Source organism: Apostichopus japonicus, chromosome 8 (assembly GCF_037975245.1).
Source record: "Apostichopus japonicus isolate 1M-3 chromosome 8, ASM3797524v1, whole genome shotgun sequence".
NCBI classification, from domain to species: Eukaryota; Metazoa; Echinodermata; class Holothuroidea; order Aspidochirotida; family Stichopodidae; genus Apostichopus; species Apostichopus japonicus.
Genome location: NC_092568.1, coordinates 32,420,273 through 32,438,220, shown reverse-complemented (window position 1 = coordinate 32,438,220; position 17,948 = coordinate 32,420,273). Strand labels below are relative to the sequence as shown.

At 38.7% G+C, this 17,948-nt stretch overlaps 1 protein-coding gene across 1 annotated transcript; it reads right to left on the bottom strand.

Moving 5' to 3' along the window:
- Window positions 1-1,991: 1,991 nt before the first annotated feature.
- Window positions 1,992-13,010, bottom strand: LOC139971625 (uncharacterized). Its single transcript, XM_071978262.1, has 4 exons — window positions 12,650-13,010; window positions 11,478-11,541; window positions 6,243-9,869; window positions 1,992-5,289 (listed from the first exon to the last, which is right to left on the bottom strand). The coding sequence occupies exons 1-4, from the start codon at window positions 12,767-12,769 to the stop codon at window positions 4,991-4,993; spliced, it is 4,110 nt and encodes a 1,369-aa protein (XP_071834363.1). The 5' UTR covers window positions 12,770-13,010; the 3' UTR covers window positions 1,992-4,990.
- Window positions 13,011-17,948: the final 4,938 nt, after the last annotated feature.

Here is a 17,948-nt window from a genome sequence, read left to right as displayed (position 1 = left end):
TATGAAAGACATGTATGTGTGTATGTATGTTGTATTTTAGATCCTCCTGCAAGTAGGAACTCGCGAAGAAGCCTCATTGGCTCATCAAAGCCGCAAACTGCCCGAAGTCAGTCTCTTATGTAACGTCCATGATTATGAATTGTCAACAAGTATGTAACTGGACGACATACATTAATCTTGGAGTGATTCGAACCGGAGACATTATGATTGAAAGGCACCGACATATTTTACTTATTAGCATAGGTCGTATTTCCATACCTATTAGTAGTGATATGAACAATCTTAATATTTTAGGAAGAATTTGAAGACTTATTTTATTAAATGCTTAGAGTGATTTATTCTTGTTTTTTTATTATCTCACCTCTCTTCATGCTAATGTGCATTTTTATTATAATTTTAAGCTTTAACATATTTTGCTGTACAGCGCTTTGAGATTTCATGGAAAGCGCTTTATAAGAAGTTTATGTTATTATTATTATCATTTGAGATGTACTAGTGAAACACACATATGACCACAAGGTCAGTTCCTCATATAAACACAAAAGTAACGGGTGAAATTGGGTGGACATTGTAGGAAAGGGTTTAGTCAATGGCAGCGACCTGGTCAGACGATATCGCGTTCTGTATAAAATGACGTATTGACCTATTGATTATTTGTACGCAATACATTGAATATTTGATCATATATTTATGTCTCTCTTACGTCATGCCCTCCAAGACTACGTTATCAATGAACTGCTATGTCGTGACATCGAACCAGTACCCCAGAAGAAGACTATGTGATGCTCTACACATTGCATACTTCATGAAATAGATAACTTACCGGTTCGTACCTGTCACCCTGTGCAAGTCTAATGATCACACAGTCACAGTCCCGATGCAAGGGGACTGGGGCTGAGAGCGGAGCAGTCGTTTGGTAGTTTGGTTTTCGTGCCCAGGTTCTTTCCTGGGTGACTTTTTCTTAAAAAGTATGAACAGACCGGGGTTTCAAACGCTGATGGGGTTTAAGATGGAATGAGAATCTCAATCATGCCAATTCACATGTTTTGCCATTATTATTGGTTCGAAAGTAAATGGACAAGACACATGCATTCATCTTATCACTGTTGTCAGTATGGATGTAGCTAAAGAGAAGCCCATCAACATGACTAAAACGTTCTTCGTTCTAGACATTCGTTTTGGACACACACTGTGTGTTATCTAAAACACCACTGTCAAACTGAACAGCGAAGACGCAAAATTGAGTATTGAACTCGGAATGTATGTGTTTAATGGTGAAGGGAGGTCAGCGAGCCTTATTTATCTTCGTGCTCAATTTGTTTTTGTTTTATTAGTATTTGGCCGTCTTTTAGCCAGTAATTGATTAGCATGCATGGTCGGTCATATAGCATATAGTTTCTTTAGTACGAAATCAAATCTGTCCGACCACTATGACGTCATTGAAGGCCCGTCGTATCATCTACCCCCTAGTACATGAAAAATGCTTGGTTTCATACTTGTAAAAGAAAATAGCATTGGATAATCTGTTTCCAAAAATGGAGTTTGATCTTAGAAGTCATTCTTACCGGAAGCTTAATCACTGCGTGGATGTGTCTTAGACCAAGCTGTCGAAAACGAAGGCCGAAGAGACTTAGATATCGACAAAGTTGCAAAATAGTAATAGATCATTCTTTTGGCAGGTTAGGATTGGAGCTGGGGTGGGGGGGGGGGGGTATTATGTACACAGTCATCGTGGGAATAAAGATGGCTTTTTCACGGCTTAATTTACCATATACACTTCAAAATCATAACAATATAGCGCCGTCGTAAACGAGTGAAAACTGACTAACTGCTGAGCCTATCGGAAGCAACCTTGCACAGTAGCCCGCCGTTTAAACAATAAATTTGTTCACTTACTAACGTTTTACCCATCACTTCAACTATGTTTCGTTGGAAAGCCTGGACATGAAGTGAAATATGTGCAGTACACCGAATCTCCAGATACATGACTCTTATATTGTTCTGATGCGATGATCTTTGTTTATTGATGCATTCAAAAACTTACCAGGCATTGAAACGGTTTTCTTTCTTTCTTTTTAATTCTGAAGCTTAAATGTTAAAGATAGGTGCATTAACATCACCAGTCATCAATGTATATAAATATTTATTCATTTACCGCATTTGATAGATTCAATTTCTTGTCAGTTTAGTGTCTACAGTTTAATTGACACTAACTGCATTCATTATATACGTGCATCAGCAAAAATATCGTTATATTCATGCATTGTTCCAAAGAGTTTATGACAACTTTCAACATCATTTATTTTGGTCGTTTAGAAAATCCTCTCAGAACTGAAAATATTAAACACTGTACGATCATATACAACATTGAATATCAAAAAACAGTAACTACTAAGTCGCTACCGTACAACATCAAGAACAAAGACAAGAACGACAACAAGAGCTGATGATACCCTTAATAACGGCAATTTAAAAACCTTTTGCAAATGTTTGAAAAAGACCCAAACACTTATCATGTTACACATCTCCTATATTCCTGATCCTTCTTTCCCCCGTTATCTTTAAAATGAATCATTTGCCACCCCCCCCCCCCCCCCGCCAGCCTTTATGCACTATGTATGTATTGTATGTATTTTAGATCCTCCTGATCTCAAAGAGATATTTTGAACAGGACTCTGTCAAATAAAATGGAGATTTACGACTTTGGCAAATGACTATATGTATGTATTTGTAAGTATTTTTAGATCCTCCTGCAAGCAGGAACTCGCAAAGAAGCCATCATTGGCTAATCAAGGCCGCAAGCTGACCGAAGTCAGTCGCTAAGATTCATATTAAACGTCTATGATTATGAATTGCCAATTGTCAACAACGCTGTAACTGGACGACATGCATTAATCTTGGAGTGACTCGAACTCAGGACCTTATGATTGAAAGGCACCGGTGTTAACCACTGAGCTAACACTCCTTAATATTGCATATACCAAGCTGACGTTTTTTTTGTAATGACGTGTCTGCGCAAGAGGTTCGTTGCGCCGAAACACGTTTGCAATATATATTATATAGGGTGGATATATTCTCCCATCTAGCCGGGCAATAAAGCCAAAATATATGTACATTTCATTTCATAAACACTCTGTAGATAATTACCGGTATTTAAATTGATGTCATTACGTTCAAACTATATTACGTAAATTCACATAGCCTATAGGTAAAGAGAAATACACCTTTACGCCAAAATTCTTATAGAAAAGATCTACCATAGTTTGAAATAAATATCACCAAGTTAACACAATCAATAAACAGAAGATAACAAAAGCTACTATATATCACAAAGAAAAATTCACAGAAGCCAACATAAATATACGGGGGAAAAAAGGAAAAAAAAGAAATCGCAATTTTAAATAATTTTCCTTCTAATTCTTCTTAACCTAAGCACTTAAAGTGCCTTAATATGTCTTTTAGACAAACATCAACACGTTACGACTATAGGGTAAACTATATTATTACAAAGATTATTGAAAGGAACACATCTTTTATTAAGAATTTCGTTCATTTTAGCAGTCTATCTTTGTTATATTCTCTTCCTTGAAAGAATCAAAATCATTTTTAGCTGTGCATTTTCAGTCTAAAGAGATTGGTTAAATATCAGTGTACACTTATTCGAACGCAGAAGCAGAAGATTAACAAGATCACGCACAATCCGCCACATGCGTCTTGGACAACCTTTTATGAATCTTTTGGTTCCATGCACTATAACGTAACAGAAAGATCAAAATACAGTTTCTATCGAACGCAAAGACATTTACAATTAATGTTAATCTAAGATTTATATTCTGTTTTCATTTCTGTGGTAACTGTAAAACAAATATGAATTCTAAATGATTTTTATATGTCACGTATAGAAATGTGCTCATTGGGTAACGTACAACACATTAAAAATGTAAACCATATTACCTTAGTTATAAATATTAATTAATATTTCAATAATTTCAAAATTATCTAAGATCTTAATCATTAGTACTACCATTAATAAAGAACACTTTGAGGGTTTTCAAGAAATGATATTTTATGCGATCTACAACGTATATAAATTGGTTTTCTTATTAAATTAATAAAGATAACTTAAACAGGTTAAATATGCATATCCTTTTATCTTAATTATTAATAGTAATTAATTAATTGATATTAGCTAACCAAATATTACTCTTTCTATTTTCTGCATACTGTTTAGGCCACCTTATCAATTTGTTCATTGCCTGGTGTTTCTGGATGGACATTCACATCATATAAAAGGAATACTGGATACCGGGCCATCAGATTTAAACAGTTCAAAGACGACTGGAAAGGAGCGCCACGAACCAATTCAAGGGGGTTCAGTCCTACCGGTTAAAGGTACTTTGTACCCTTGCGGCACCTACCCCACTTGATAACCTAGTCCTTTAAGCAAAGGTACAAACAGGCACGTGTGGCAACAGTTGATTTTAGAGCAAGTTTATAACTTGTCTTAAATTCCAAACTTTGCTCAGCATCCTTTAAAAGCCCCTAATATGCTCAAGTAATGATATATTTTACCTAGAATTTCATGTTTGAGGAGGATATGGTTTTGCTCCTGTCACGTGTCTTCTGCAGTTACGTAGACATAGTTTACATAACTTTTCCTCTTGTTTTGCTCAAATTACCATGGATACGAAGTACTACTGCTCACTTCCTTCCAATCTGTGCTAAATAGGGCCAAGTAGTACGTCTAATAAAGTTAAGAATCTGTATAATAAATATAAACTTTGAGGGCATAAATTTGACATTATTCATGTTTAGCTTGTAGTCTTGTAGATTATATATTATTCTCTATCAGTACCGGTGTCTTGAAAGACTGGCTGTTTCCTTCATTCTCAGTTAAGGTCCACACCTTCAAATCTGTACGTTGACGTCCGCATGCAGGGGTTTGTGATTCACTTTTCACTATATATAGTCGGGAAGTTAGGAATGGGTATCATACCAATCGTTCTTGTCCAACTGGTCGCATATGGCCAGGATGCATCGATGTTGAGGGTTGACCGGCGTCATAGTAAGGCTTGACAGACGCGGGAAAATCAGTCCCTGCCCACTGGCGATAGTTAGACCAATAATCACCAGGAGCTGGAAATTCGGGCCCAAGAGAGAGAGCAGACGACCTACTTCTGTTCCTAACACAGAGTATTAGTAGCACCAAGAGTATGGTCAGCAGAACCAGAGCAACTCCAGTACATACAAAGATGGTCAGACGAAACCGAGACTCGGATTCCGGGAAGGCTGGGAATCAAAAGAAATACATAATATTAGTGTTCTTAGTTAAACACTGTTATAATGTAAATTCTCCGAATTGACCTTTCGGTGGCCGATGCCTGAAGTAGCAGAACAAGTTACATACAGACAATCAAAGTTTCCATTCTATTTTATATTGTTAAATTTACAGATAGTTAATTCGATGTCGTAGCCAAGATTCTCCAAAACAACAGCCGTCCATAAAATTCATTATTATTCGTTTTATAACGAAAGCGTGGATGTATTAAAAGTACTGGAAGAATGATATGACACGTGAGGTATGTAGTGTTTTACAAATACCACCAGGACCGTGCATATTACGTCATCATCTTATTCCTTCAATCAGTTGCAATTCTTATTTTTCTTATTAGTTTGAATTCTTATTATCCTATTAAATTAATATGTGCAATTCATAGTATGGTATCCTTTTAGTGTATTTTCATGTATACTATTTGTATTATTCTTATTCCATCTTATCATTGTATTGTCTTATTGCGAGCATTTAATTGGCCATTTTTGTTGCTTAATAAAGTTTATTTGAATTTGAATTTGAACAAAGCATTCTGAAGGTCAACAACATCTTTTATATTTCTGGTTAGAATGCACGTTTATACATATTCACACATTTACTTTCTTTCCTCACATATGAAGGCTCATTCATTGAGACTATGCAGGATATCGAAGGTTCAAGTGAAGACATGAGTTAACACTCATTATATGGGTGACCAAACTTTTATAGAACGATAAAGTTGAGTAATGGGTCAATTACACTTTGGGAAACATTAAATGACCTCGATGCACATAGGTAAACAGGTAAATTTATCGGACGGAATGAAAATTAATTGTAACTATCTTTGATAAATTTTTCTCTCTGGAGACAGCTTATGGCGTGAGAGGTGCCTTGTCTTGATTACTAATTCCATCAAGTAGGAAAAACTCACCTCTTGGGTCAGTCACGTGTGGGTGTGTTGGCGACACGCCAATGGGGGGTAATGTTCCCACAACATCGGGAATGGCATTGTCACTCTCTGGCGGATGTATTTCTTGTGTCTTACTCTCAGTAACATCCGATTGCTGAATGGTAGTAAGAGTTACGTTTGGTGTAACAGAAGAGTTATCAAAGCCGCCGATGAAACCTCTATAAAACGACCTTTTGGTAAAATAAACCAACTGAAAGCGATTAGTTTCCTCTTGCTTTGGACCGGACCAAAATTGAAATATAAATGTTTTCCCTTGCATGGCAATAACGCTCGGATAGTTCTCTGCACAGAAAGAGTACCTTTCCAATTCTTCATTTTGCTCAGACCACGAAGTGATTCGCAAAAGCGATGGTTGCTGCTCACATGATTCTCCTTCCGTAACATCATAGGATAACTGGAATTCCGTAAACAATATCTTAAGATTAATTACGCGTTCGAATGGTAAAATCCAAATACATTTGGAATTAGGTGGAGTGGATAAAGGGTGTCCCGGTGAGAGTATTTTTCCTACATGGGTGCTACCCGTTATTCTGTACTCACACGAAGGTGATATATCATCGAGACCCCGCGTATCATACAATGGTGTCGACGAATCCATAACAGACCTCTCCGGTGTTAAGTGATGCTCTAGCAATTCGTCTTCATCTATGATCTCGGTGTATATTTCAGTTCTTAGCATGGCGTTAGTAACAGCTTCAGAATCAGGGATGCCATACTTTCCCTTCTCCACGTTACTTGTCGAGCTCCTCGGTAGATTATCGGTGATGGAGGGTAACGTAGTAGACTCTTCTTCATCGATAGTTCGGCGGGTCGACATTTGAGTCGATTTGTCTGCATCGTATGTAGAGCTGGAGGCATAACGAGCTACAGCATCCTTACTTTGTGTAACAGTATTAAAGGTAGTCGATGCTTCTTGTGCTTGGTATATTTCATGGGCAATTGTTGATATCGTCGTGGGCGCTGAAACATCGGTTTTTAACGTTGTATATCGAGAAGTCGAACTCTTCATCTTTAAGGCGGTATCATCATCATCATCGTCGTCGTCATCATCATCATCATCATCGGCGGAGAGATCTCTTCCTGCTGTCGACAAGTCGTATATGGTCGTTGTGTCTCCGTCCTTTAACAAGTTTGCAATCGTCGTGGGCGCTGAAAAATCGGTTTTTAACGTTTTATATAGAGAAGTCGAACTCTTCATCTTTAAGGCGGTATCATCATCATCATCGTCTTCGTCGTCATCATCATCATCGGCGGAGAGATCTCTTCCTGCTGTTGACAAGTCGTATATGGTCGTTGTGTCTCCGTCCTTTAACAAGTTTGCAATAGTCTCCGTCGGCCGAGAGCTCTCCCAAGAATAGAATGCTTTGAAACCTCGGTAGATTGAATCAAAATCTCGGAGAACAAGCCTCACTTCTTTTGCGAAAAGAAAGAGTTGACCAGGATTCACTGACCCGCAATATGTTCCGTATCGAGTAGGGTTTACTGCACGTGTCTGAAAGGTGTGGTTCGTTTGTAAAATGGTCAAATAGTTCCCACTGAGACCGCAAGGTTTGTTTCCCACTGGCTCGAAACCAAACTCTAAAAACGACAGCCAAAGCCAACTGATATCAGACGATACCAAAGTCCAAATACAAGCTGTATTTAATTCTTGTGGATATCCTTGCACATTTATCCATCCATCAGTTGCCTGATAAGTTTCGTTGCAAGTCGAGGTTTTCTCAGAACTTAGCGAAACTGTTGACGTTTCTGTTGGCTCTTCTGGGCTTGTTTTGGAGGGTACCATCATTTGTGTTGACATTGTAATAGGTACGACCTCTGAAGTTCCTATCCTATCAGTTACGCCTTCGATTTCTTCTCCTAGATCGTAATACGCGGCAAAGTTAAGAATTTCCCATACAGTAAGGTTTAACGTTATATTCAGCTGTGAAAGTGACTGAAAGCTCATAAAGTTATCGGAGACATTTTGACAGACAGACCAGGTGACTGGGTCTCCGCTTAGATGTCCAAGACCTTCAATTTTGATCGGAGGAGAACTACTTACACAATTAGTTTCGTCAGCGATGCTTCTAAACGACAGAGATTGAATGGTGAGAATAATGATCCCCATTTCCTTCGGTTGAATAATCCATGAGCAAGTTTCGTTCATTAATAAATTATACGTAATATCACCTGACGTTTCGTTCATGAAGATAACGCAATCGGCATAAGAGTCGAAATTACCAAAGGAACGACCGAACCCTTGCAATTCTTGCTCTGTAAAGGACCTGTACGTTGCTTCGAAACCTCTACCAATACTGTGTCCACTTTGAAAATAAATGCTTAACCGATTAGAATTAGAGATAATTACATCTGGATTATCAGGCCCACAAAACGTTTCGTCAATCAGCGAACCATTGACTGCATAATAAGATATCTTCACGAATGAATATTTATAAGCCATGCTAATGTCACATTTACCATCGCCCGTAATCGGACCGTCGATATCAAAGTCATTGAACTGTAGTCTAATCAAACGACCAGGGAATGTTAATATTGTCCATACACAAAATACGTTTTGCCCATAAGGACGTGGGAAATTGGGTGTTTGAATAACCCCCATGGAGTCATGGAGAACGAGGTTACAAACTGGATCTAAAGAGTCGCTCCCAGTGACCTCACTACCTCCGTCTGGGGTGCTATCTTCAGTAACCATAGTTTCAGATGTTGATGTATATTGCGATGCGAAACGGCTGAATCCGAAATTACTTCTAAAGTCGACCCAAAGATTCTCATGCGAGGTATGCTCAATAACGCCAGATTCTCGGCTACAATAGTAATGTTCCATTTTGTTAAAATTTCGGTCAAAAGTTGTTATTTTTAAGTGCGAGTATTTTTGGTCGCAGGCGCCAGTCCGGGTCCTCCGGCCACCCATGTCAATATCAGAGAAAATTATGTTGATGATCTCAGAACTAAATGCAGTGATTGCCCAAGTGCACATTGGACCCTCCACTTTTTCGGGGTAGTCAGGGGAAGATATTTTACCTGATGGACTAGTCTCCTGAAAGAAACACTGCAGAAATCCACTGTCTTCAGTTACCTCCTCTTCATGTTCCGATGGGAAGTTGCCAACGTCACTTCGACCGTGCTCTAGGGCAGGTGGTCCTCTGCGGACTTCCGATATAGTAAAAACCGGAAAATCGTGCGTGGTTGGCACTGAAGAGGTTACCACATTTTTCGATGAACTTTGGAGAGTTTCGTCGTGTGAAGTCAGGATTTCACCTCGGCTTACATTTATTTTAAATGCTGTTTGAGAGTCCCAGGAAGAAGAGTTGAAGATAATGGAGATTGCATTGGACATGGCTTTTACTGTTGGGATCTGTTGATGACAATCAGGAAGAAGTCTTACGCCACGCGGATCCGGACCATCACGGAAGATCCATCCATTTGTCTTGTTTGGACAAATGTTTGGGTCCTTAAAGTTAAATGTAAGGGTGACTGGTTCCTCGTTGGTGATCACTAACCATTGACAAAATATGTCATCTTCCACACTGCCAGGATAGCCCGGTGACTGGATGGTGGCATGAGGATCCCTGAAAATGTCCCTGCATTCTGTGCGGGGAATGAACGAAAACGTGAAAATCATGAACAATAATCGCAAAAGTATCAATTCTCACACAAATTCACGTATTAGCAAGAACCATATTTCATGTCCTTTATTTATTTTTTTTATCACAACATTCAGGTGATAATGTATGTATGTATGTATGTATATGTGATCTTCCTGCATGCAGGAACTCGCGAAAGAAGCCATTGAGGCTTGTAGACTCGCAAGCTGACCGAAGCCAATCTCTCGGCACACATCCATTTAACGTCCATGTCAGGAAGTTGTTATTGAACAACACCCTTGCCAGACGACACACATTGCTGTCGGCGGGGAATCGAACCGGGGATCTCATGACTGGGAGACGCCGGCGTTAACCAGTAGGCTATACACTCCGCCGCATAATACTAAGAGTAAAAAACAAACAAAGAGTTGTGAAATCTTTATGGTTTAACGAGTAGAGCACTCCTTACTTAACTTTGAAAAATATACATACACGACACTGGGCATGCACATTTACGAGATAAAGTATTCCAAGTAACATAATGCATAGTAAACAAAGATTATTATGAAAGCAGACTACAACATGGAAGTGAAAACACAAACGCGAGACGAGCATAGTGACATTTGCCAGGTATTCCTGAGGGTCCGAGGGGAATACATCTCTTGTCCCGAGCTCAGATAAGGAAGGCTGGCAACACGTGACAAATAATAGTGTAGTATCATTTTTCATAATTTCATAGTATAATTGCCTGGCTCTCGACACCCAAGGGATAGTCATGCACTTGAAAGTTATACTATTTATTCATTTTCTCAGTATTATTTCTACATAAAACTGAATTGGTTTTAACGAAGTAAATCTGGTGTCACATGTGTATGTGTGACGGGATATTCATATTTCATACCAATCTACCTCCATGCATCATTACATCCGACTTACAGTTATTCTGCAAGTTTACATGCAGCATACTATATATATATATATATGATATCGTAGCTGCACGTTAATATGTGCAGCAAATTTATTGGTTGGCTTGATTTGTCCCTTTGTTGTTTTTACCTTGAACTTAATAGAATTTCAACGAAGCTAAGGGGGCTTATTCAAATTTGGAAGAAAAAGAAGTGTTCAATAATAACTTTATATTTGCTTCAAGTTTACTTTTGAAATATAATATGTCATCTTCAAATGCAATTTCCCCAGGAAGCATAGAATATGTTATAATAATACTGATATTTGATTTTTTATATAGCGCTTATAGGTATCAAAGTGCTTTACAGACGTTATATTATCCCTGGTCAATGATAACCTGTCTCAGAGAAAATCCTCCAGTTGGCAGCAGTTATATACTGCGCTCAAATGACAAGTTACCTCACAGGTACCCATTTAACCCCTGGGTGGAGAGAGGCAAGTGAGATAAAGCATCTTGCCCAAGGACACAACGTAATGAACTAGGCAGGAATCGAACCAGCAATCTTTGGATCACGAGTCCGACGCCTTAGCCAATTGTCCACCGCGCTCTAATGTACCATATGTCAAATTCATCAGTTATGGGGAATCCTGCAAAGGGGATGACCCTTTTCCTGAATGAATAAAAGAATTATTGAAGTAACCTTACCAGCCTCTGTCTGTCTCCTTGCTCGTCCTTGATTCACTCCATGGTTGGTATCTTGTGGGTATATCTGGAGCAAGAAAAGATATGAATCCTGTATTATAAGCTTAATATTAATGTAAATCATTCATTCAGTAGGCCTACATGTAAGTTTACTTTTAGCCATCTTTTGTTAGGTTGCTTGACAGACGATATTTTATTTCCCTCAATTAAACTTTACCATCAGCGTTAAAGAATGTCGACGACATGACTCGTGTCCCATATTATCCTGTTTATAACTTTTGACTTCTTTTGACATAACACCTGCAATTTAGGAACTTGTATTACTTCGAATTAAGTGTTATCAATATTCGCTGATGAAATAAATATGACACAGTGTAAGAAATTGAAGCTATGTATTTAGATATCTTCTTAAACCTATTAATACAAAAGGCAAAGCCAACAATGGATGATATTATTCCAGATTGTGAACGCAATTGGTTCTCATGTGTAAAATGGATCATTAGAATGCATTCAGTTCAGAGCATTGTAACATAGCATCGAAACACTGGGAGTGGAAGTTGGCGTCATTCTCCTCCATCTTAACGTCTATATAACATAAGGGCGTAAGGCGGTTGTCTTTTAATGTGAGTGAATCCCGAATCCACACAGACCTCACCCCTCTGCAATATGTACACAAGTCAAGTAAGTGAAGAACTAAGAAAGTGCAGAATTGACATTGGTGTAGTATAACTGTAGTTAGAATTTTAATTTTTGTTATGTACAACTATACACGCATGCATGCAGAACAATCGCTTCGAGGGTTAGAGGGGAGAAAGGCTGTGTGAGGGGGGGGGGGTGGGGTTGGGAGAATAAGCACAACGGTGTTTGATTATATCTGCAAAGTTGAACGTAAATTTTCTATTCTATGTGCATAAAAACTGAATATGCACTAGCGATAATGCCTTGGATGTGATTGATTGCAAGCCAGGCGACACATCGCTATCTATATTTACCCACATGCTAAAGTGTTTTGTCCCAAGAAATTTGCCTAGTGATCAATAAAAAAAACTTAGACTTAATGTAAGAGCCAATCGGTTGAGTATATTTGAGGATATGTCAATGATAAAGTTGATATGAAGTTAGACATTTTAAATGCTTATACTGAGATGAAATATCATACAGCCTAAGCTACATACCTGTTGCATTGGGTAGGCCTGTGGATGTTTGCCTTCACAATGATACACCCCGAATGCACAAAGAGTTGTTAACCCGAAAATAACGTAGAAATAGTATCCTTGTTTTCGAGTAATCTTCATTTTAAAGAATTGTAGTACACAATCCAAAGCCAGATATTTTAATAGATGAACTTGTATTCTGAATCCATTTAGGATTTTTAGACAAACCTTAGACGAAGCAAGGCGAAGAAGCGACCGCCATATTAGAACCTCGCAATGTCTTCACAGCAAATTTGTCGTAAAAAGAAATTCCGAAGAGAAGAATTCAACATCCAATTGTTATGCAAATATTATATCAATGAGAAAGGAATACCACAGCGGCTGTGATTCCTTTCTAAACAAGATAAACGTTTTATCATGTCTTGATCAGCCACGTAGGTTGACTATTGGAATACGAAAATCTGATTAAGTTTGTGAGAGATACAATAGGGAAAAAAATAAACGGCCCTCCGTGGATGATGCTTAACTTTCAATGAAATTCACAAGACGTCATTATAAAACGACAATAGGTTACATCGAAAATAGTTATGACACAGGCGTACATGAAAGGTATAATGGCAGAGGTAGGGGCGGGAAAAGCTACCAATTTGTGATTATGAGACAAAATCAGGCGCGTATCCAGGGGGGGGCGTTGGGGGCGCGCGCCCCCCGGGTAAGAAAAAGAGGAGAGGAAGAAAAAGAGAAGAAAAGAGGGGAAAAAGGAGGAAGGAGAGGAAGGAAGGGAAAAGAAAAAGAAGACAGAGAAAAAAGGAGAAAAGGACGCACCCACCACTTCTTGAGATTGTTCCCATCTGCATGAACACGCGCGCCCACAACCCTACGCCCACCCCTCCCCTCTCATCGCTTACCGATGAGTTTTAACTAAATTTAACTAATGACCTTCGCCCGTAGTACCAAGACCTATTGAAAAAATCCGGCAACACACCACTTCATCGATAACAAGTGATTGGGTTGTGTATTAGTGACGTCTAGAGGTCGTGCACTGACCTACATGGAGTGTGACCACTCCCGACTTTGCAATTTCCCAAGATCAGGCCCCGAAAAATCCAAAGGGCACTGTACTGTATGGACATCTAGCAATATCTAGCGATATCTAGGGATGAAAATCCCAAGATCTTCCCTAAACTGAAGGCAGATAGAGAATCGAAGCCTTCAGTGTGTAATGAACTTGAAACTGTGCGTCTTTCGAAATGAAAAGAATGTGGGGCGCAACTCCTATGGGCTCCTATGGGCCCTATGCTTAGGTTTGATAACTGTATTTGTACAGTAGTCTCCATTATACTCCATACAGTAGGGGGGGGGGGGCACTTGCCCACCCCTGGAAAATTTAAAAAAAAGTTAAGCATTTGACATTTCAATGATTTCCCCCATCCAACAGTTCTCTAGTTATGTTCATTGCATACGGACCCATAATGCATTACTGAAATTATTGAAAGTCAAAATCCTAAGACATGAGATCTCAAAATAACCGATGAGTAAATGCAACTTGAACGGGAAGTGTCTTTTCCGACGATCTAGGAGTATTTTTTGGCCAAAAAAATCGTTGTACGCTCCGCGCCAACCGATGGTGGCGTTCCGCTTAGATAGTAGCAAGTAGTGTGTAACACCTATATGATCTACTGCCCACCCCCCTTGTACTACATTTCTGCGGACGCCCTTGCTAGGCCTCCTGATAGGAGGCCCCTGGTTGAGCATTGCACAATAAACAGATAATAGTTATTTATTTCAGTCTCATTTTCAATTATTCGAATTTTTAAAGCAAACTGCAGATATCACATCATATCAGTGAGCATGAAAATGGCGTTCCGGGATGAACAGCCTCAAAACAGTAGATGTGCGTAGTGTTCGGTTCCGGAAATATCTGGTATATTTTAATTTCCTGCAACGAAGAAGTTTTATAATAGCCGTTATAAGAGGTTTAATATTTGTACACCAATAAATTAACTGTGTCTGAATTTTCGAAAATTCCCTGACCACCATTCTTCATCATACTTCCCTCTACTCGTGCAATTTTGACCGGTCTGTTAGGGGTTGAAGGAGGTTTTTCTATATTGGTGTCCATAGATGAAATTTTGTGCAACAATATGGGTATATTTTGAAGTGAATTTATTCACGAGAATTGTGAATTTTCAAATTCTGAACAAATAGTGGGCTTAAAACCTTGAAAATGGTGCTTACGGGTATTGTGGGCCGCGACGTAGAATCACCTACAAAAAGCAATGATCCACAGGAGATGCAATGAGGTCGAACAGGATGTGTGACTGGTGACAATCTTCAAAAAGGTTTATGGATGAAAAAAACCTATTGGGAAATTCTTGGTTCTCAGGCAAAAGTGTACATTTGGGTTGGTCATTTCAAGCCCGAGAAGTGCCATTTCCGGTGATCTTGGGGGTATCAAAACCCGAAATTTCTTTTACGCTGCGCGACGTAGAATAACCTATACAAAAAGCAATGATCCACAGGAGATGCAAAGAGGTCGAACAGGATGTGTGACTGGTGACAATCTTCAAAAAGGTTATGGATGAAAAAGAAACTATTGGGAAATTCTTGGTTCTTAGGCAAAAGTGTACATTTGGGTTGGTCATTTCAAGCCCGAGAAGTGCCATTTCCGGTGATCTGGGGGTATCAAAACCCGAAATTTCTTGTACGCTGCGCGCCAACAGATGGTGGCGCTCCGCTTAGATAGTAATTCGCGCCCCCCGGGTTAGAAAATCCTGGATACGCCCCTGAAAATAGTCTAAATTTCGAGGTAAATTGCCCCGAAATTTCGAGATAACAAGTCTTAATTTCGAAGAACGGAAACTTTAAGTTTCTCCTCGATTTTTGAAGGGAAGGGGAGGGGAGGGGTGGCTGGAATATTTTCCTATCACGAATTTCCTAACAAGTGATGTATTCCACGACTTTAAAAAAAAACTTCAAAGTAACGATATAACAATTTTTCGAAATTTTGAAGAAGAAAAACGACATTTTGACATCAATATAATATATATTCTTTATATGGAGATTTTCCTTATATCGGTATTTAGCTTCGAATGTGGACTTTAACAATCGAAAGTTTTAAGGCACAAGTCGATAATTGGATACTTGGAAAGACGCCCCTATATAGGGTATAGATGTATACACACAATCAAAGTTTGAATATAAAAGTCAGAAATTTCGATAAAAAGATCCTAAATTTGAGAATGTAGTCGTACCGTTTTGAGATAATTTTCTTTCCCTCGAAATTTCGTGGTAAAATAATCGAAATTTAGAGACAAACTTTTACATAATTTAGCCAAAATGTCGCAGATAGCATGTCGTAAATTCGAGAATCGGAAACTTTGATTTGCTCCCCGAAATTTTGACTTCTGTATGGAAGAAAGACAAGTACATTCCCGACAAGAACATTTCCGAAGATAATCAAATCGAGGTGAAATAGTGGATATTGCCAACTAACGCAAGAGCGGAAACTTGAGATAAACTTTCGAAATCTTGTATAGAAAAAAAAATGGCATGAAATCTCGAAATTCCGACTACTTTCCTCGCGATCTGGGCCAGCGTATAGGCCCTAAAACTGAAATTCGCCATGGGAACATCCCCGAACCCCCTCCCATACTCGCCACCCATCTAACGTTTTGATAGTTTCCTACGTCACTGGTATAGGACCAATAAACCAAACACCGTTGTCTGCCATGTGGGTCCGCTGAGAAAGAACGCGAGTATTGAATGTGAGGGAAAGGCACCACACAAAATTTGCAGATGAAAAGTTTTGTTTTAATCTAAATATTCGATGATCGGTTTTGAAATTACTCGATGTGCAAGAGCGTTAGCATTATGCAGTCCTGTCATCCAGCTTTTGACAGAGGTCTCCTATTTTAAACAAGTATAGGTAGTGCTGTAGTACTCAAAACTCGAGTACCTTTCACAAGTATACTCGGTATACTGCAAACTCGGTGGAAAGTACTCATAATTTGTATTCGCTTTAAAGTCCTTGATACTCGCTCAGGATGAGCACTTTACGAGTACCTTGTGCTTCTAAAATGCTGTATACGGACACTGCTATTTTGGTCCTCGGAACCTCAAGTACTCGGATGAAAGTATGACTGCATGACTACAACACTGATAATTAGGTTAATGAAAATATATTAAATAAGGAATGGGCTGGGGGTAAAAAATAGCATGTATAGTGAACATGCTTTGCTTTTTGTGGCTTGGAAAAAGTTGCAAGTCTCAAATATACAAGGAAATTTCGTTAGTTTAGTGGTTAATGTGGACATACTGTAAAGCTTGTATAATGGCGAGATTTACTAAGATTATCTTGATATGAACGTAAAATCACAAGCTGATCACACTACTGCTAACAATTTAGTGTTCTACTCTACTTGCTTATTTGTTTACGTATGGTTATTTCCCCCCTCCCCATCCACCTCGCCCGGGCCTTTTCCCCTTATACTATTGTGTATGCAGTGCTATGATATCTAGAGTTGTTGATAATTGCATACAGCAATGATGAAGGTACCCACCTTCCGGTTCCAGAGACTGCAGCCTAGTTTTCCTCATGTGACGGACAAGAGCGTTTCCGGCAGCTCAAACCATTTATCAAATACTTGAACAAGAGAAGGAATACACACTGTTCGCTGAGAGAATGACATGTTGAATCCACACAAAGAGGCATGAAGCAACTGGACACTCCCCAATTGAGTAGCGATAGTTCGGCGAAGGGGGACCTATTTCCTAATAAAGTTTTGATTCTGGAAATGAATGAAACTTGTAGAGGAATGAAAGAGGTGGAGGGAGGATTGGGAGGGGGGGGGGGTGGTGCAACACCACATCATCATAATCTATAACATACCCATATGGAATATGTTTACTATGGATCACAAAATGTGTGCAATATAAGACTACAAAAACAAACATGTCATCAAAAAGATAGGAATAGCAGTAATCTTTTTATTACTTTTTGGGATAATAGCAGAGTGAAGATGAAAAAAAAATAATTAAGAACCAAAAAAGAAAAAAAAAACGATAATAATAATAATGATACAGTGATACAATTACCGATTGCCAAAGACAACAATTTAATCTAGCATTGCTGCTATACCCTTCAATCCCCATATTATAACAAAACTACGTCTGTGCAGCGCAAAATAAAAATGTTAATTATATTGAAGATCATGCACAAGAGACTGTACAGAATCATGCAATTTTCTCATAAGAACACCCAATTTAAAGTTTTTAATTTTTGTACTAATTTAAATAAGTCTCAAAGACAAGTATGATT

Coding starts and splice junctions, on each gene's coding strand:
- LOC139971625 (XM_071978262.1), bottom strand. CDS start 12,769: ATGAAGATTACTCGAAAACAAGGATACTATTTCTACGTTATTTTCGGG. Junction 9,870..11,477: donor AAGGAGACAGACAGAGGCTG/GTAAGGTTACTT, acceptor TTCCCCGCACAG/AATGCAGGGACATTTTCAGG. Junction 5,290..6,242: donor ACACGTGACTGACCCAAGAG/GTGAGTTTTTCC, acceptor TTTGATTCCCAG/CCTTCCCGGAATCCGAGTCT.